Source organism: Nyctereutes procyonoides, unplaced genomic scaffold, assembly GCF_905146905.1.
Source record: "Nyctereutes procyonoides isolate TBG_1078 unplaced genomic scaffold, NYPRO_anot_genome, whole genome shotgun sequence".
Taxonomy (NCBI): domain Eukaryota; kingdom Metazoa; phylum Chordata; class Mammalia; order Carnivora; family Canidae; genus Nyctereutes; species Nyctereutes procyonoides.
The window spans coordinates 7,166,968-7,185,404 of NW_026575140.1; the positions used below are offsets into that span (position 1 = coordinate 7,166,968).

The window sequence follows — 18,437 nt, forward strand, 5'->3', positions numbered from 1 at the left end:
CTTTAGTACGAGTATGCATTGTTGAATTTAAGCTGTTGACTTCTGATTTAACATTGATCTTATAGGAGACCCCATTTACCAAATAAAAATGGTCTTGGTAATGCCAAGTACCCTTCATGAGCAAGTACTGGTTTATAGAGACACTCAAGCATTGGCTACAGGATCACTGAGAGACATTGCAAAACCAGGAGTTCACTCATGTCACATATGTCCACTTCTCTTTACTTTTTTTCCTTGTGTCATGTGTTGAGCTTGTTGATATCATGTAGAGAGATATTTTGTTGATGGCCCATGGTAGAGGTAAAACTTAATAAGACTTCCTTCTTGGGTAGTACATTCCATTATTGCATATGTGGAAGTCATACTAGTTTTGAGATAAACCTTGTCAATTTTTCTCTAAACGGAACAATTATTCTTTTTTTTTTTTAAAGATTTTATTTATTCATGAGATAGAGAGGCAGAGACACAGGCAGAGGGAGAAGCAGGCTCCATGCAGGGAGCCCGATGTGGGACTCCATTCTAGGACTCCAAGATCAGGCCCTGGGCTGAAGGCAGGCGCTAAACCACCGAGCCATCCAGGCATCCCTACCTGGGAACCTTTTAAAATATCTCTTCTACCCTAGACCTACTGAATCAGAATCTCTGGGATCTATGTATTTTAAAGCTCACCAGGTGATCCTGATACCATCCAGGTTTGGGAACTGCTCACATAGAATCTGCCTCAAAATCCGTAGAATGTGGCTCTTAGATGTTCTATAAATTCTATATTGTGTGTGTCTGTAATTTATTCCTTTTTTTTAAAATTGTTTTTATTTTATTATTTTATTTTTTTTATTTATTTATGATAGAGAGAGAGAGAGGCAGAGACATAGGCAGAGGGAGAAGCAGGCTCCATGCACCTGGAGCCTGACGTGGGATCCGATCCCGGGTCTCCAGAATCGCGCCCTGGGCCAAAGGCAGGCACCAAACCGCTGCGCCACCCAGGGATCCCAGTTTATTCCTTTTTATGACATACTTATTCAAGGTGACAGACTTGCCATAGATCCCCAGACTTGCCATAGCCTAGCTAAAGACTAAAGGACTGAAATGAAAGACTAATGGACTACTCTAAAGATAGTGTAACTCTGAGCTGCTTTCAGGGTTATGGGCTTGGAGCAGAGCAAAGAGATCTGCTAGTTCTGATTATCATCGCCCTGGGGAGCACAAGGAGAAGTGAGGCATTAAGTTGCTGTATTCCAGCAAAAGTGTCACTCAGGTTATGGAAAGCAGAGAGGGGCACCGTGTGCTTGGGAAGCAGCTTTTACTCAGTGTTGAGGCACCAGCATGTTGACTACCAAATACACTTTGTCTTCTGTTTCATGTGTAAATTGTTCAATAAGTGAGATAAACAGGCTGCCCTTAGTGAGAAACCAGATCATGAGCATGACCTCCAAAGTCAGGTCACACTAATAAATCTGAAATGACTTAGTACAGTTTCACTTATGTTGAATTTTTTTGCACAGAATTTGTCTAATTCCATACATACCCTCTTTTAGCATGTTCTTCTCTACTGTACTTTGCCTGTCAGGGTCCATCTCCTCTTTTAAGATCCAGATGTAGCATTTCCTCTCCTTGAAGCCCTCTTTTACCCATCTATGCCATCATTTGTGCCAAGGTGGTGGGAAGTATGTTAATCCCAGCTATAGCACTCAATCACACTACCACACTACCATAGACCCTTAAACAATGTGGGGTTAGGGGTGCCAATGCCCTCCGCCCCCCACCCCAGCCTCTCCTGGGTATTACTTTTAACTCCCAAAAAATGTAATTAACAGCCTGCTGTTGACCAAAAGCCTCACTAATAACCTAAACAATTGATTAATACTTATTTTGTATGTTACATGTATTGTATACTGTGTTCTTATAATCATGGGAACTTGGGATTACTATTTTTGCCAAGAGTGTATAGATAGTCTTCTAATGTGCTCCAGAAAATAAGTTAGGGTTTGTTTTTTTTGTTTGTTTGTTTTTTTGTTTTTTAGCAATCACTTATCCCTTGTAAAGAACAGTATATTAAAAAGTTGTGGTAGTTTTATTTATAAAATAGACTACGAGAAATTATCCTTTTTTACTATCTTATTCTCAGTATCTATCTATCATTTTTAGTACATTTGTATTTTACAATAACTGATCTCCCCAGAGGACTAAACTCTGTATTGCTGAATGTAAAAGGTTATTTTGGTTGATTTCCTTTGGAAAATATCTGACATATTGGCTGTACAACAGTATAATCTAGGTGATAAATTACTAAATTTTACTGTCTTCAAAATTAGAATAGTCAGTCTTTATTTAAATTTTTTTTTTCGCGGGGATCCCTGGGTGGCGCAGCGGTTTGGCGCCTGCCTTTGGCCCAGGGCGCGATCCTGGAGACCCGGGATCGAGTCCCACGTCGGGCTCCCGGTGCATGGAGCCTGCTTCTCCCTCTGCCTGTGTCTCTGCCTGCCTCTCTCTCTCTCTCTCTCTCTCTCTCTCTCTCTATCATAAATAAATAAAAATTTAAAAAAAATAATTTTTTTTTTTTCGGGCAGCCCAGGTGGCTCAGTGGTTTAGCACTGCCTTCAGCCCAGGGCGTGATCCTGGAGACCCAGGATTGAGTCCCACGCCAAGCTCCCTGCATGGAGTCTGCTTCTCCCTCTGCCTGTGTGTGTGTGTGTGTGTGTGTGTGTGTGTGTGTGTGTCTCTCTCTGTTTCTCATGAATAAATAAATAAAATCTTTTAAAAAGACTTTTTTTTTCATCCAAAATATATTTATTGAGCACCTACAGTGCATGATTCAGGGCATTTTGTTTTATTTTTATTTTTTTTAAGTAAGCTCCACATACAACATGGGGCTTGAACTGACGACCCCAAGATCAAGAGTCACATGCTGTACTGGCTGAGCTAGCTAGGTGCCTCTAGCCTTTATTTTTATTGGTAGGATTTTTAAGATCTAACCCATAATTGTATTGTTAGGACTTTTTATTTTTCTTTAAGAAATCACACAAGAAATGACACAAACAGCAATAAAGGAAATCATACAGCTAAGCTTCGACGAAGCATACAATATTTTGTTTTTCCATATTCCCTGCTCTTGTTATGGGCAGGAACCATTTATATGTGTTTCACTTGATAGTAACGTCGATATTGAGTGTCTGATGTTGTCTACTGTTTATGTAACAGTGTTTTGTATTTATTGCTGTAGAGGATACGGAATTAAAAGGCATAATAATTCCTCTCAACAAGCTAATAGACTATTTGAGGGAAAAACAAACTTAGAACAGTGTACTACAGTGAAAACCAGACAAACATAAAGTCAGTTTATACTTGAGAAGATGTGATTTAGGGGATCACTTGAGTTGGGAGGGGACAAAACAATAGGCACTTGTTTAGAAGATGCCCGTAAGGTGAGGTTATGTGGGTGGAAAGTATGAGGACAAACTCCTCAGAGTTTTGAGAGTGCAGCTGAAGAATTCGGAGCTGATGGGTGCCTGGCTGGCTCAGTCAGTAGAACATGCAACTCTTTTTTTTTTTTTTTAATTTTATTTATTTATTCATGAGAGAGACACACAGAGAGAGAGGCAAAGACATGGGCAGACGGAGAAGCAGGCTCCATGCAGGGAGCCCGATGTGGGACTTGATCCTGGGACTCCAGGATCATGCCGTGAGTCAAAGGCAGGGACGCTCAACCGCTGAGCCACCCAGGTGTCCCGGAATATGCAATTCTTTTTTTTTTTTTTTTTTTTAAGATTTTATTTATCCATTCATGAGAGGGAGAGAGAGGCAGAGACACAGGCAGAGGGAGAAGCAGGCTCCATGCAGGGAGCCCAATGTGGGATTCGATCCCGGGTCTCCAGGATCACGCCCCGGGCTGAAGGCGGTGCTGAACCGCTGAGCCACCCAGGGACCCCGAATATGCAACTCTTGATGTCAGTTTGAGCCTCACTCACATTGGGCATGAAAATTACTTTAGAAAAAAAAAATAGAATTTGGAGTTGATTTGATAAGCTTCAACCACCATGAGTTTTGGTATCTCATTTCAGAAGGAAAGTTTCATCAGGCATCAATACGCTGGACAGAGTAGTAAAGAGAGACCAGCCTGGAATGCTGTTGTTTTCCTTTTTGGCTCTTCTTTTTCTCTTTCTTTCCTAGAATTGGTCGGTCACAAAGTTGTGTCCATTGGTTGCTGCCTTCATCCTGCAGAAATTGAGTAGTTTTTCAGAGAAGATTTTAGTGGGAACATTTATGTAAGGTTTATGATTAGAATTCTAGGGCACCTGGGTGTCTCAATTAAGTGTCTGCCTTCAGCTTGGCTCACGGTCCCCAGGTCCTGGGATCAAGCCCCACACCACGCTCCCTGCTTGATGGAGAGTGTGCTGCTCCTCTCCCTCTCCTCCCTACTCATGCAATGTGCGCGCGCACAAACACACACTCTTTCTCTCAAATAAATGAACTCCTTTAAAAACGAAGAATTTAGGAAACTGAAAAGTTAAAAACTTGTTTGGCTAACATGTATTCATTACCCTCAGGGTGAAGGATCCAGAGGAGCACAGTATAATGATAGGAGCAGAGTAGCTAGGCTGTGTGTGCACATTGTTCTATTGAATCTTTATGATAGCTTATGAAGTGGATACCATTATTGTCCCTGTTCTGTACAAAAGGATAATGAGAGGGGATCCCTGGGTGGCTCAGCGGTTTGACACCTGCCTTCGGCCCAGGGCGTGGTCCTGGAGTCCCGGGATCGAGTCCCACATCGGGCTCCCTGTGTGGAGCCTGCTTCTCCCTCTGCCTGTGTCTCTCATGAATAAATAAATAAAATCTCAAAAAAAAAAAGGGGGGGGATACTGAGGCACAGAAGGGGGTAGCATATCTCATTCAGTGTCACACTGCTAGTTAGGTAGAGGAACCAGAATTGGGTTTCAGGTTTCTGGCTGGAGGGCCGAAGCTCTTGATGACTATTCCATTCTGCTTCTCTTGCCCCTCCCTTCCTTTTTTTTTTTTTTGATATGGAATGAGCATTTTCCTCATATTACACATTATATTGATATGTGATTTTCAATGTATAATATTTCACTTTGTGGGTGTATCATTTTCCAAGTTTTGACTATTCACCTATGGTGGTACTTCTTAAGTTGTTTAGAATTATTCACTTTGATTAATGATACCCTTATAATCAGAGGCACCTGACTGGTTCAGTCAGATGAGCATGTAACTTTTCATCTCTTGGGGTCATGAGTTCAAGCCTCACATTGGGTGTAGACATTACTTAAATAAATAAAATAATATCCTTATAATCTTGATGTTCATCTCTGAGTATTTCTAGGCATAAAGTGAATTGGAGTTACTGGATTATAATTTGAATATTTTTAAAATTCTTGATTTATATTATCAGCTAACTTGCTGATTTCATGGCATCATGACCAATATGACAGATTATCCTTTAAAACAGCCATGGCAGGCATAGAGATAACATGTTGTCATGATATTTTAATTTGCTTTATTTTTTGTTGTTTGATTTAGTGTTAAAGAGGTTCTTTTTTTCTTTTTAACTCATCTGCCATTTGTATTTCTTTGAGTCATTTGTTTGTGTCCTTTGCCCAGCTTTTTCTTTCGGTGTTCATCTTTTTTTTTCCCCTTAAAATTTTATTAATTTATTTATGAGAGACAGAGAGAGACATAGGCAGAGGGAGAAGCAGGCTCCCGGGGATCCCTGGGTGGCGCAGCGGTTTAGCACCTGCCTTTGGCCCAGGGCGCGATCCTGGAGACCCGGATCGAATCCCACGTCGGGCTCCCTGCATGAAGCCTGCTTCTCCCTCTGCCTGTGTCTCTGCCTCTCTCTCTCTCTGTGACTATCATGAATAAATACAATCTTTAAAAAAAAAAAAAAAAAGCAGGCTCCCTGTGGGGATCCTGATGTGAGACTCAGTAGAATCACAACTTAAGCCAAAGGCAGATAGATGCTCAACCACTGAGCCACCCAGGTGCCGAGATGTTCATCTTTTTCTTACAAATATTATAGGCATATGATAAAGATGTTAATTCTTTGTCACATACGTTATAAATAATACTTCTTTCTTGTTAACTGTTTTCTTTTTAATTTTGTTTGGTGTTTTTGTCATAAGAATTTTTTCTTAAGGTCACAATTTCACTAATTCAAGTTTCTCCTATTATTTCTGTGTCTTAGCACAAAGACTTCCTCATTCTGAGGCTATTCACTTTTTTTTTTCCAAGGTGGGGTTTTCTTTTTTTAATTGTTGCTGTGTTTTGTTTTTAATGTCTCCTTTTTCTTTTTTTAAAACATTTTATTTATATATTCATTAGAGACACATAGGCAGAAACACAGGCAGAGGGAGAAGCAGGCTCCTTACAGGGAGCCTGTTGCAGGAATTGATCCCAAACGCTGGGTTCACACCCTGAGCCAAAGGCAGATGCTCAACTGCTGAGCCCCCAGGCATCCCCACATCTCCTTATCTCTTAGACAACAGAACGTATTCCAGTGGATTAAAAATATAAATCAAAAATATACATAACTCAGTATTTTCCAAATAGTTTAATAGCTTTTTGGCACCGTTTTTGGAATAATCCTCTGCTCCCCACTAATTTTTTTTTCCCACTAATTTTTTAAATGACAAGCTTTTTATATTCTAGGGATTGTTTCTGAATTGTCTCTTCTGTTTAAATTGGCTGTTTGTGATAGTGACAGTGTATACTATATTAATTACTGTAGCTTTATAATATATTAATATTTGGAAATAGAAAGTTGCCTTCAGTTTTTGGAAATTTCATTGCTATCATTATCTTGTTTGTTTTTCGGACATTTTAAAAATAACTGTATGTAAAGGAGAAAAAATGAACAGCTTTATGATGTTTGGCCTTTTTGATCATGGATATAGATAGTGTCCCTGTTTAGTGAGGTCTTTTATGTTTCTTGGGAGAGTTTTATAACCTTCAAATATGTCTGCAAAATTTTAATTGTGGTTATTTTTATTTTGATACATTTCTTAATAATGGTAACTCCCTTCATTTCTGTATTTTTTGTATTTTCTATGTATTAAATATGTATGTATATACAGTTTTAAGTTGATAACCCATCTTATTCCACAAAGAATTTGAGGAAATGCACAGAATATATAATTAAGAAATGAAAAAGTCGGGACGCCTGGGTGGCTCACTGGTTTGGTGCCTGCCTTCGGTTCAGGATGTGATCCTGGAGTCCTGGGATCCATCCCGCATCAGACTCCCTGCATGGAGCCTGCTTCTCCCTCTGTCTATGTCTCTGCCTCTCTCTATTTCTCTGTGTCTCTCATGCATAAATAAATAAAATCTTTTTTTTAAAAAAAAATAAAGAAATGAAAAGGCTCCTGGGTGGCTTAGTTGGTGCTCAGTTGGTTCTTGATTTTGGCTCAGGGTCCTGAGATTGAGCCCTGCATCAGGCTCCATGCTGGGCAGGGATCCTGCTTGGGGCTCTATCTCCTCCTGCCCCCCTCCCCCACCAAAAAAAAGAAGATATAAAATCAAAACCCTAGAAAATACAAATTAGAATAGAAAATTATTATTACATAGTTTGGGAGGAAACAAATTGATCAAGGTATGGCCAACTAAAATGGTAACTCACGATCCTGTTACATGGGTCTCAACAATGAAAAAAAAATTTCTTAGTTTGGAAGAAAAGCTTTTTCAAGCATGCAACTCAAAAATTTCTCCCACGTATCCTTTAGTGTAAGCCAAGGGCATAATGCCAAAACAAAACTTGGTGAAAGCAGTTCTGTAGGGGATAAGACCATATGACCCAAATATACCCAGCTTTTTTTTTTCTGATGGTCTGGCATAATTCTGGGATAAAGCCTAGAATAGAATGGTGAATTCCACACAGAGGTCAAGTCAAATCAGGACAGAAAAGTCTCCTTTGGATTGGCCAGTTAAGGGCCATTGCTCACCTTAAGCAATTCAATAGAGAATTGGGGAACAGAAACCAGACTGGTGAACCAAGGCATGGAAGAGAAATAAAGGAGTTGAGATAGCTAGTGTGAGGTTGACCATGAAGGGAATAAAGAAATGGTAGATGCTAAATTATTGAGTGGGTTAAAGGAAGATTTAAGATGCAAAAGATTTGAGCAACATAGAGCTGGCAAAGAAGAGACTGAGGCAAGAGGGAGAGTGCGGATTTAGTAGGCTCCCATGTATGTGGGCCAGGCTGGTGGCTAGGAACATGGCCAGGCAGCAGGGGCCCCTGTTACAGGCTAGGCTTCTGCATCCTCCCACTCAACCGTAGTCAGCAAGGGCTGATAAGTAAGTGCTCAAGTGCCAGTTTTCCTCTCTGCCGGCCCCAACGTTTCCAGGTGCCAGGATCACTGTGCCAGTCTAAGGGAACCTTCTCTTGCTTATCCTAGAAGTTGATCAAATGATTTTTCAAAAAAATGTCCTTGGGGCATCTGGCTGGCCCAGTCAGTAAAGCATGCAAATCTTGATCTTGGGGTCATGAATTCAAGCCCCATATTGGGGGTAGAGTTTACTAAATAAATAAGCTAACACTAAAAATTACTTTTTTAAAAAAAATTTATTTATTTATTTATTTATTTATTTATTTATTTATTTATTTATTTATTTATTTATTTATTTGACAGAGAGAACAAGCAGGGGGAGTGGCAGGCAGAAGGAGAGGAAGAAGCAGGCTGCCCACAGAGCAGGGAGCCTGATGCAGGACTTGATCCCAGGATTGAGACGAAGGCAAACACTTAACCGACTGAGCCACCCAGGTGCCTGTGGGTTTTTTGTTTGTTTTTGTTTTTAAGATTTTATTTATGAGAGCACAAGTTGGGGATGAGGGATAAGGGAGTAACAGAGGGACAGGGGAAAGAGAGAAGCAGGTTCTGCACAGAGCCAGGAGCCCAACACAGGGCTTGATCCCAGGACCCCAAGATCATGACTTGAGTTAAAGGAAGACACCTAACCAATTGAGCTACCCAGGCACTGGGGAAAATTAGGAGCACCTGGGTGGCTCAGTCAGAAAATTAGGGGCGCCTAGGTGGCTTAGTAGGTTAAGTGTCTTCCTTCAGCTCAAGTCATGATCCTGGGGTCTTGGGATCAAGCCCTGAGTTAGGCTCCCTGCTCCGTGGGGAGCCTGCTTCTCCCTCTCCCTCTGCCAATCCCCTTGCTTGTGCTTCCTGTCTCTCTTCTTTGTTAAGTGAATGGATAAAATCTTAAATAAAATAAGTTAATGAAAACAAATGTTTCTAAACTTCACTTTGTCACCAGGATGACAGAGAATATAGAAAGGATCTGTTCTTCAGAGGACTACCTACTTTCTAGGTGCCTTCGTTTGGTTAGTGGTGGATTAGAGACTACAGTTCAGTAGTTCCTTCTCCAGTGCCACAGAGTTGAAGGTGGTAGCCAAACGACCACATGGGGAGATCCCTTGTAGGCAGTGAAACTAGGGAATTGCAGAAATGGATCTGAAAGATCTCTGGAGACAGCTGAATTTAAAAAAGGCTAGCGGTTGGAGTGGCTACAGAGCAAGGAACAGGACCTTGATGTATTCAGAGGACCAGGTGGAATAGCTCTCAGAGACGAAGGAAGAGACCTGGGAAAGACATAGCCAAGAGAGAAAAGAGGCTAGTGAAGAAGGAATACAAGTTTCATACCGTCACCTGCCAGAGAAACTGAGATTGAGGGTGAGGAGAAGTTGGCTCCTATGGTTCTTGCTACATGGTGCTTGTGGACCAAGCAGAGGGACCACAGAAGGCTCAAGGAGGAGTGAAGTCCTTTTAATAACATTGGGTTCTGAAGATAGGAGAACAAGGCCATACACAAGTGTGTGCAAACTATATGTATGATGTCATCTCATCTATATAAAAACACTTATCCATACGGGAAAAAACAACTGAATAAATAGCAAAGGGCTAGGTGATTATCTCTAGGTATTGTGAATTTTTAAGATTTTATTTTTTAAGTAATCTCTATACCCAACATGGGGCTTGAACCCACAACCCCAAGATCAAGAATCCCACACTCCACTGACTGAGCCAGCAGGTACCCCATGAATAACTTCAAAAAAAAAAATCTTTGATGTGTTTCATTTTTCAGATTTCTCTAAATGAACTAATATACTTTGATAATCTAAAAATATGTATATATGTTCTGAAAGTAAATGTAAGTAAGCCTTTTTATTATCATTGGTCCACAGAAAGCTTTGAAAAATCTAGAAAGCATGGATGACTGAAGGAGAGAGGTAGAGCATGAGAGGGGGGAAATCTTTTTTTTTTTTTAATTCAATTTAACATATAGTGTATTAATTAGTTTCAGAGGTAATTTAGTGATTCATCTCTTGCTTATAACATGGAGTGCTCACTACATCAACTGCCTTCCTCAGTGCCTATCACCTGGTTACCCCAGTGCCCATCCCCCCATCCACCTCCCCTCCAGCAACCCTCAGTTTGTTTCCTAGAGTTGAGTCTCTTTGTGTGTTCTGTGTGTGTTGTGTGGCTAAGAGAAACTGAGTGGAAACAGTGGAGTCTGTAAAGGAAGAGAAGACATGGATCAGAAGTGCTAAAGGGATGTTATAGCTAGCAGAGCAGTACTTGGTGGGAAGAGAGACCTGGGCCGGCCTATTAGGTTAGTTACCAATTCAGGGGAGAGATCCCTTCTCCTGTAGAATGTTAGGTAAAGGGATCCACTACTTGGGGTGATGCTTTGGGCTTTCTAAGCCCTGTGTGGGAGAGGCCGTGCCTTGCTACTTTGTATCTGATTGTTCTCTGTCAAAACTGAAGCTACTGCTTTTGAGTTCCTGAGTAGAGGCTGATGTTCAGGAACCTTACATGTGTTTTTTTCACAGGGAGGGAATACTCTGTCGGCTCAGTTCCCTGGCAACACAATTGGTTTCAATTTGTACTCCTTGTACTTTTTCTTTTTCTACCTGGATTTTAATTCCAGTGATTTCTTTTAGGTTAGACCTGGTTATTTATAAGCAAGTTATTTATATTTAAAAGTTTTTGAATTCAAGGCCAAGAGGAGATGGATTTTTCTGTGTTCTTCAAATTGTTGTATGCCTTACAACTCAGTAGAGCTCAGAGATTGTTTTTCCTCCATCAGTTTTATAGTTGAGGATATCAAAATAGCAATTGTCTGGAATGGTCAGCATTAGCAATTTATGGCTTATAAGTTTTTTGTTCTTTGTGCTTTGGTATTTTTCCCAAGAATGTCACCAAGGTAGATGGGCTTTTTTCTCTGTTCCTTAACTGCAACATGTGGAATTACCCATCCTTGTTGGGGTACTAATTTTGGGACCTTCCCGAACTGAAAAAACTTTTTTTTTTTTTTTAATCTGTGAAGAGCAATGGTATAAAGTAGTACCTCTCAAACTTTAGCGTATAAAACCACTTGGAGATCTATTAAATTGCAGATTCTGATCCTGTGGATCAAGAGGAGAACCTGAAGGGGTGCCTGGCTGGCTTGCTTAGAGTATGTAACTCTTGATCTCAGGGTTGTAAGTTCAAGCCCTATATTGGGTGTAGAGATTACTTAAATTAAAAAAAAAAAAACTTTAAAAACCCCACAAATATAATTGTTTAAGAAACAAAGAGTAGAGCCTGAAATTCTATGCTTCTAACAAGTTCCAGGTTATGCCATTGCTGCTAGTCCTTAGACCATGCTTTGAGAAACAAAGATATAAAACAGTGCTGTCCAACAGGGTAGCTCCTAGCCCCATGTGACTATTGAGAATTTACAGTGTGACTAGTTCACACCAGTTGAGTATAGTTCTCAGAACCTATCTACTTTTACCTAGAACCATTGTAGCTGTTCTGTCCCTTAAGTTAGATAGTAACTCTTTAGGGATGCCTGGCTGGCTCAGTCAGAAGAGCATGGTGACCCTTGATCTCGGGGGTTATGAGTTCAATCCCCACATTGGGTATAGAAATTACTTAAGTAAATAAGCTTTGGTTTATTAAAATAGACAGTAACTCCTTGAATGCAGAACCAGCTCTTTGTAGTCTTTGTACTACCTTGTGGGTGGTCCTGACTACCAGCATGGGTATAGTGTTAAGGTACCCAAACAGAGAATTGGAGAAATGTTTCTCTAATAGAAGTAACAAAAGCTTTGTGTAAGACTAGGGCAAGAATACAAAACACTTTAATTTTGAATTAACCTTGTATATACTTAAGTCAAATTTTTTTGTGAATTAGATGATTGTTCAGACCCATTTTACTGTTAGGTATCTGGGTACTTTGGTATTCACAAGGCTTAAGAGCCAGAAACTGTGAATTGGCTCATTTTTCTTTTCCTGTTTTTTAAAATATGTTCAATTAGTTGAGTACCTACCAACCTGAGTGTAGTGCTGAGGAACAAAAACAACTTGTTAGACATGGTCCCTGTCCTCAAGGAATTGGTGGTTTCACAGAGGAGAAATAAATGAATGTCAAGTTGATGGTATGACACAGGAGGTAGTGTTGTGTGCTAGTCACTATCAGGACCATTGGAGTCTGGATCCAAGGTCTGATTCTGATTCCAAAAAAATAGAGTGAGGAAACACTATGATGGGGTATTTTTCTAAGGTAGAATTTAGTGAAAAATAGCAAGGCTCTCTGTCAGTGTTTTTATTAATAGTTACAGGAAATGTAAAGGATTTAAATTAATTTTGTTAATAGTTCTTTAATATCATCAAATATCCAGAGTTGAAAAAAAAATCCAGAGTTGAATCTAATTGTCTCATGTCCTATTTTTTTACATTGTTTGTTGGTTTGAATTAGGATCCAAAGAGATCCATATGTTGTGATTGATTGCTATATTTCTTTAAAGATTTTATTTGTTTAAGAGAGCAGGGGGAGGGGCAGAGGGGGAAGAGAGCCTCAAGCAGACTCCCTGCTGAGCGCAGAGGCCTACAGGCCTGGCTTGATCACAGGACCCTGAGATCTTGACCTGAGCTAAAATCAAGAGCTGGAGGTTCAACTGACTGAGACACACCTAGGTGCCCCCATTATTGTATTTCTTATATCTCTTTTTGTTTATCAGGGTTTCTCAACCTCAGCATTATTGACATTTGGGGGCCAATAATTCTTTGTTGTGGAGGACTGAACCTATGCATATCAGAATATTTAGTAATATCTTTGGCCTCTACCCACCAGAGATGCTAGTAGCATATCTACCCCAGTAGTGACAACCAGAAATGTCACAGGCCTTGCCAAATGCCCCCAGAAGCAAAGTTACCCCAGGTTGAGAACCACTGATATGTAAATTCTCCCTCTATCCTTCCCATTTTTTGCCTTGGTGATTTATTTGCAGAAGAAACTGGGTAGTTAATCCTGCATAGTTTCCTTCAGTTGGGATTACCCTGATTTCATCCCTGTAGTGTAATTTAACATTCTCTGTCACCAATTTCCTGTTAATTGGTGGTTGGAGCTAGAGACTTGATTAGTTTCAGATTTTTTGTTTTTTATAATAAGACTGCTTCATAGGGGGTAGTTTGTTCTTCCATCAGGAGGCACATAATATCTGTTGTGTCTTTTTGTAATTTAACAACCATTGATTTCCTAATTAATTTGTCAGGGATCGTTTTTGTTTTAAAATCTATTTATTTTCATTTAGGCAAGCTTTATTTTAAATAACAATCTGTGGAATAAATGAATGAATAGATTAATAACAAGCTGTGTTCTCCCTTATAAAGGAAGGGGAAATGGAAGGTGAGGCGGTTGAAGCCATTGTGGAAGAGTCTGAAACTTTCATTAAAGGAAAGGAAAGAAAGACTTATCAGAGACGCCGGGAAGGGGGCCAGGAAGAGGATACTTGCCACCTACCCCAGAACCAGACTGATGGGGGTGAGGTGGTCCAGGATGTCAATAGCAGTGTACAGATGGTAATGATGGAACAACTGGATCCTACCCTTCTTCAGATGAAGACTGAAGTAATGGAGGGTACAGTCGCTCCAGAAGCAGAGGCTGCTGTGGACGATACCCAGATCATAACCTTGCAGGTTGTAAATATGGAAGAACAGCCTATAAACATAGGAGAGCTTCAGCTTGTCCAAGTACCTGTTCCTGTGACTGTACCTGTTGCTACCACTTCAGTTGAAGAACTTCAGGGGGCTTATGAGAATGAAGTATCTAAAGAGGGCCTTGCAGAAAGCGAACCCATGATATGTCACACCTTACCTTTGCCTGAAGGGTTTCAAGTGGTGAAAGTAGGTGCCAATGGAGAGGTGGAGACGCTAGAGCAAGGGGAACTTCCACCTCAAGAAGATCCTAGTTGGCAAAAAGACCCAGATTATCAGCCACCAGCCAAAAAAACAAAGAAAACCAAAAAGAGCAAACTGCGTTACACAGAGGAAGGCAAAGATGTGGATGTGTCTGTCTATGATTTTGAGGAAGAGCAGCAGGAGGGCCTGCTGTCAGAGGTTAATGCAGAGAAAGTAGTTGGTAACATGAAGCCTCCAAAACCAACAAAAATTAAAAAGAAAGGTAAAATGAATTTATCCATTTTACTCTCATAAAATTTTGGGATAAAGCAAATAAATAACATAGGGTATATGCAAATTATTTTATAGTAAGTGTTTTTTGTTTTGTTTTTTTAAGATCATGAGCTGGGTACCAGTTGTTTTAACCCTTCTAAAAGAAGTTTTTCCACATTGAGTATTTTTTAAGTCCTGAAGACAAAAAAGTAAATCTTTTAGTGGCATTAAATAATAATGATTTAACATGACTTAGATTGAATATAGTTAAAAAGGCTAATGAAGTTTATTTGTAGAAATTTAACATTCGGATTAAACTTGCAACAAGTAAGTGTTTTGTTTTGCATATAGGTGTAAAGAAGACATTCCAGTGTGAGCTTTGCAGTTATACGTGTCCACGGCGTTCAAATTTGGATCGTCACATGAAAAGTCACACTGATGAGAGACCACACAAGTGCCATCTCTGTGGCAGGGCATTCAGAACAGTCACCCTCCTGAGGAATCACCTTAACACACACACAGGTGCTGGATATGAATATTGGGGGCTATAACATGGTAAAGGTTAAAACTTCGGGTTTTTTTTGTTTGTTTGTTTTGTTTTTTTTAAACTTCGGTTTTAAGTATTATCTAAGCTGGTTCCCGTGGGAAGTTAAAGAATGATTTTTGTTCTTCTGCTGTAATCCTGATTTATAATAAGCAGATGAATTTATAGGTAAATGTAAAGGAATTTTTGTGGAAAATAATCAAACTGTTTAAGGATGGTAATCCAGAAAAAGATTATCTATGGTAGCTAACCTGTCATATTTCCTGAAGGACATCACCATTGTGTTGCTAAGGTTTTTGGGTTTTTTGTTTGTTTGTTTGTTTGTTTGTTTTTGTTTTTGTTTCTGTTTTGCTAAGGTTTTTAACATCAGTGACAAAAAAATGACCCCCCAAATTCCCAGGCACTGTAAGGATGAACATTAGAAATAGCAGTGCAGTTCTCCCTTTGTTAAAAACTATGGTTTCTGGTTGTTTCACCTCAACTGAGGTAATTCATAATCTCAGAATGGACAGTTTAAGGCATTATTCTAGCAATTCAGACACTCATTTGTGTTCCATACATACACACTTTAATATTTTGTATTAGTGTCATGCTGGCTGTGGTTAGGTCCCAGGAGTCACTAGAGTGGAGGTACTATGCACTGGAGTTCTCTTTAGGCTCCCTTCTGGTCTCTTTGCTCTTTTATATTGGCATTTGCCTGTGAGTGCTAATAGAAAGTTCTCTCACACAGTTCTTCATGATGAGTAGCTTTCCTGTATCCACATGTGCTGGTAGACTGCTGAGCATGATCGAGTTTGGCCTATAAGTGATATACTATGCATTAGTATATTCTTGGCTAATATGATCTGGTCACTTTTCATTATATCCCTGCTTTCTACTCAGACACTTGGTAATATATTTTATTCAGTAATTTGAAGACAGACACTGTGCCAGGGCATATGACTAGATAAAAACATTTGGCCGCATAATAGGACTTCCTAAAATGGGAGTGCTTGATGTGGGCACTGTGTGTCATGGTCTAGTCCTCAACTTTGAAAATAAGAGTGTAACATGTCTGGTTGCTCAGAACTGATTCAGCAGGACTAATTCATACTAATCAAACCCTCAAGGGTCAGATTCAGTCAGAAAATCAGTTTATGGTGAGGACTATACCTTTTTATTTTTCTGGATGCAGTTGTAGGCAACACCCTTGCCTATATGAAGAAGATGTAGCAAGTGAAGGGTGACTTGGTAAGCATGGACCCTGAGCAGAGGGACATAAGCTCATGTGGTGAAACCCAATGAAAATCTCTATTGCACAACAGTGTCTGTTTCTTTCCTAATTGCCATGCTTATATGTCTACCAGTAGCAGGCCTCTTTCTGTCCCCTACATAGTACTAGGTAAACATTAGAAATTCTTGGTTTCCAGTTTAGTTTATCCTAACAGAAGTGGATCCTTGGTTTCCTTCTCATTAATTGTTTTACTTATCTGTCTGTGCTGTCAGACAATATTTTTCATAGACAAAAACTCTTTCCTCCACTCCTGTATCCCCGGTGGTACTAAAGAAGCAAACTGAGCAAATGAACTTACCTTGCAATTTCTTAATTACTGTCATACTTTAATCACACTTTGCTCTGAGGATCTTCTCAATCAGAATCATTTCTGCAGATGGCTAGTCCCATTCATTACATTGTGACTCTTTCTAATTCCATTCACAGAGGTAGCCTACCTTTGATTTTGGTGTTTGGGGCTACCTTGTTGTCACCCCTTACCCAAAGTGCACAATTATAGATGGTCCCTAGTTTTTGAGTAATGGGCTATGAAAACATCACTGTGCTCTGCTGTCAGCTTATCTCCTTATTGTCATTATTACCTGAGGACATTTTCAGTTGCTGTATTTAGAATATAAAGTGACTAGAGAAGATCCACTAATGTAATCAGTTATGTTGGGAGGCTACTATGTGAAGACATACTAAAAACAGTAAGATTTCTTCAGTAAAAGGAAAATTGTATATTATTAGCTTGTAAAAATGTTTATTTTTTATTTTTTTAAAAATATTTATTTATTTATTTATTCATTCATTCATTCATTCATTCATTCATGACAGAGAGAGAGAGAGAGAGAGGCAGAGGGAGAAGCAGGCTCCCGATGTGGGACTCAATCCCAGGACTCCAGGATCAGGCCCCCGGCTGAAGGCGGTGCCAAACACTGGGCCATCAAGGCTGCCCTGTAAAAATGTTTATTTTATGATTTGACATTCAGATCACAGAATATTAGACATGGATGTTTGAAAGTGATCTGTTGGGGCTCCTGGGTGGCTTGGTTGGTTGAGCGTCTGCCTTCAGCTCAGGTCATGATCCTGGGGGCTTAGAATAGAGCCCCTCATCAGGCTCCTTGCTCAGACAGGAGCCTGCTTCTCCCTTTCCCTCTGCTCCTCCCTCCCACTGCTTGTGCTCTCTCAAATAAGTAAGTAAAATCTTTAAAAAAAAAAAAGTGATCTGTGTAGGCACGCCTGGCTGACTGAACTGGGTAGAGCATGTGACTCTTGATCTTGGGGTTATGAGTTCAAGCTCCATGGTGGGTGTAAAGATTACTTTTCTTTAAAAGTTTTTTTTTTTAATTTTTATTTATTTATGATAGTCACACACACAGAGAGAGAGAGAGAGGCAGAGACACAGGCAGAGGGAGAAGCAGGCTCCATGCACCAGGAGCCTGATGTGGGATTCGATCCCGGGTCTCCAGGATCGGGCCCTGGGCCAAAGGCAGGCGCCAAACCACTGCGCCACCCAGGGATCCCAAGATTACTTTTCTTTAAAAAGAAGTGATCTGTTGGGGCACCTGGTGGCTCAGTTCGTTAGTAAGCATCTGACTCTTGGTTTTTGCTGAGGTCGTGATCTCAGAGTGGGATCAAGCCCCACATCACGCTCTGCACTTAGGGGAGTCTGCTTGTCCCTCTTCCTTTGCTCCTCCCCTACTTGCACTCTCCTGCCTCATCCTCAAATAAATAAATATCTTTTTGGAAAAAAAAGTTATGTTTAAGTCATATAAAAGGCAGTACTACTTTGTAAAGCCTTTGATAAGTTTCTTAAAATTATCAAAATAAATTTATATAGAAAACAAGCTATTGTATTTGGTTTTGGGGGTTTTCTGGTTTGAGTTTTCTTAAAAAATTGTCAGAATAAGGACAGCCCAATGACCCTATATGTACAGTCATAATTTTTTTTTTATTGGAGTTTGCCAACATATAGCATAACACCCATTGCTCATCTCACCAAGTGTCCCCCTCAGTGCTCATCTCCAATGTACAGTAATAATATAGTAAGAGTTGATGTGCAAAAGAATCTTGGATCAAATAACTATTAATTATGTGACTTGTACTTGACAAAACACTAAGGCTTAAGAGATGACTTTTTTTTTTTTAGATTTATTTATTTGAGAGAAAGCATGTATAGGTCAGT

General features: G+C 39.9%; 1 protein-coding gene across 5 annotated transcripts in view; it reads left to right on the plus strand.

Moving 5' to 3' along the window:
- The window catches only part of CTCF (CCCTC-binding factor), a 57,123-nt gene that overhangs the window by 17,226 nt on the left and 21,460 nt on the right, over positions 1–18,437 (plus strand). For 2 of the 5 annotated variants that reach the window (XM_055306922.1, XM_055306926.1), the window contains exons 4-6: positions 8,640–8,771; positions 13,674–14,463; positions 14,805–14,975. In XM_055306922.1, coding sequence (XP_055162897.1) covers positions 13,683–14,463; positions 14,805–14,975 — 952 coding nt within the window. In that variant the 5' untranslated portion in view covers positions 8,640–8,771; positions 13,674–13,682. Of the gene's footprint in view, positions 1–8,639; positions 8,778–13,673; positions 14,464–14,804; positions 14,976–18,437 lie in introns of all 5 variants that reach the window. The other 3 variants (XM_055306923.1, XM_055306925.1, XM_055306924.1) reach the window with 2 other exon arrangements.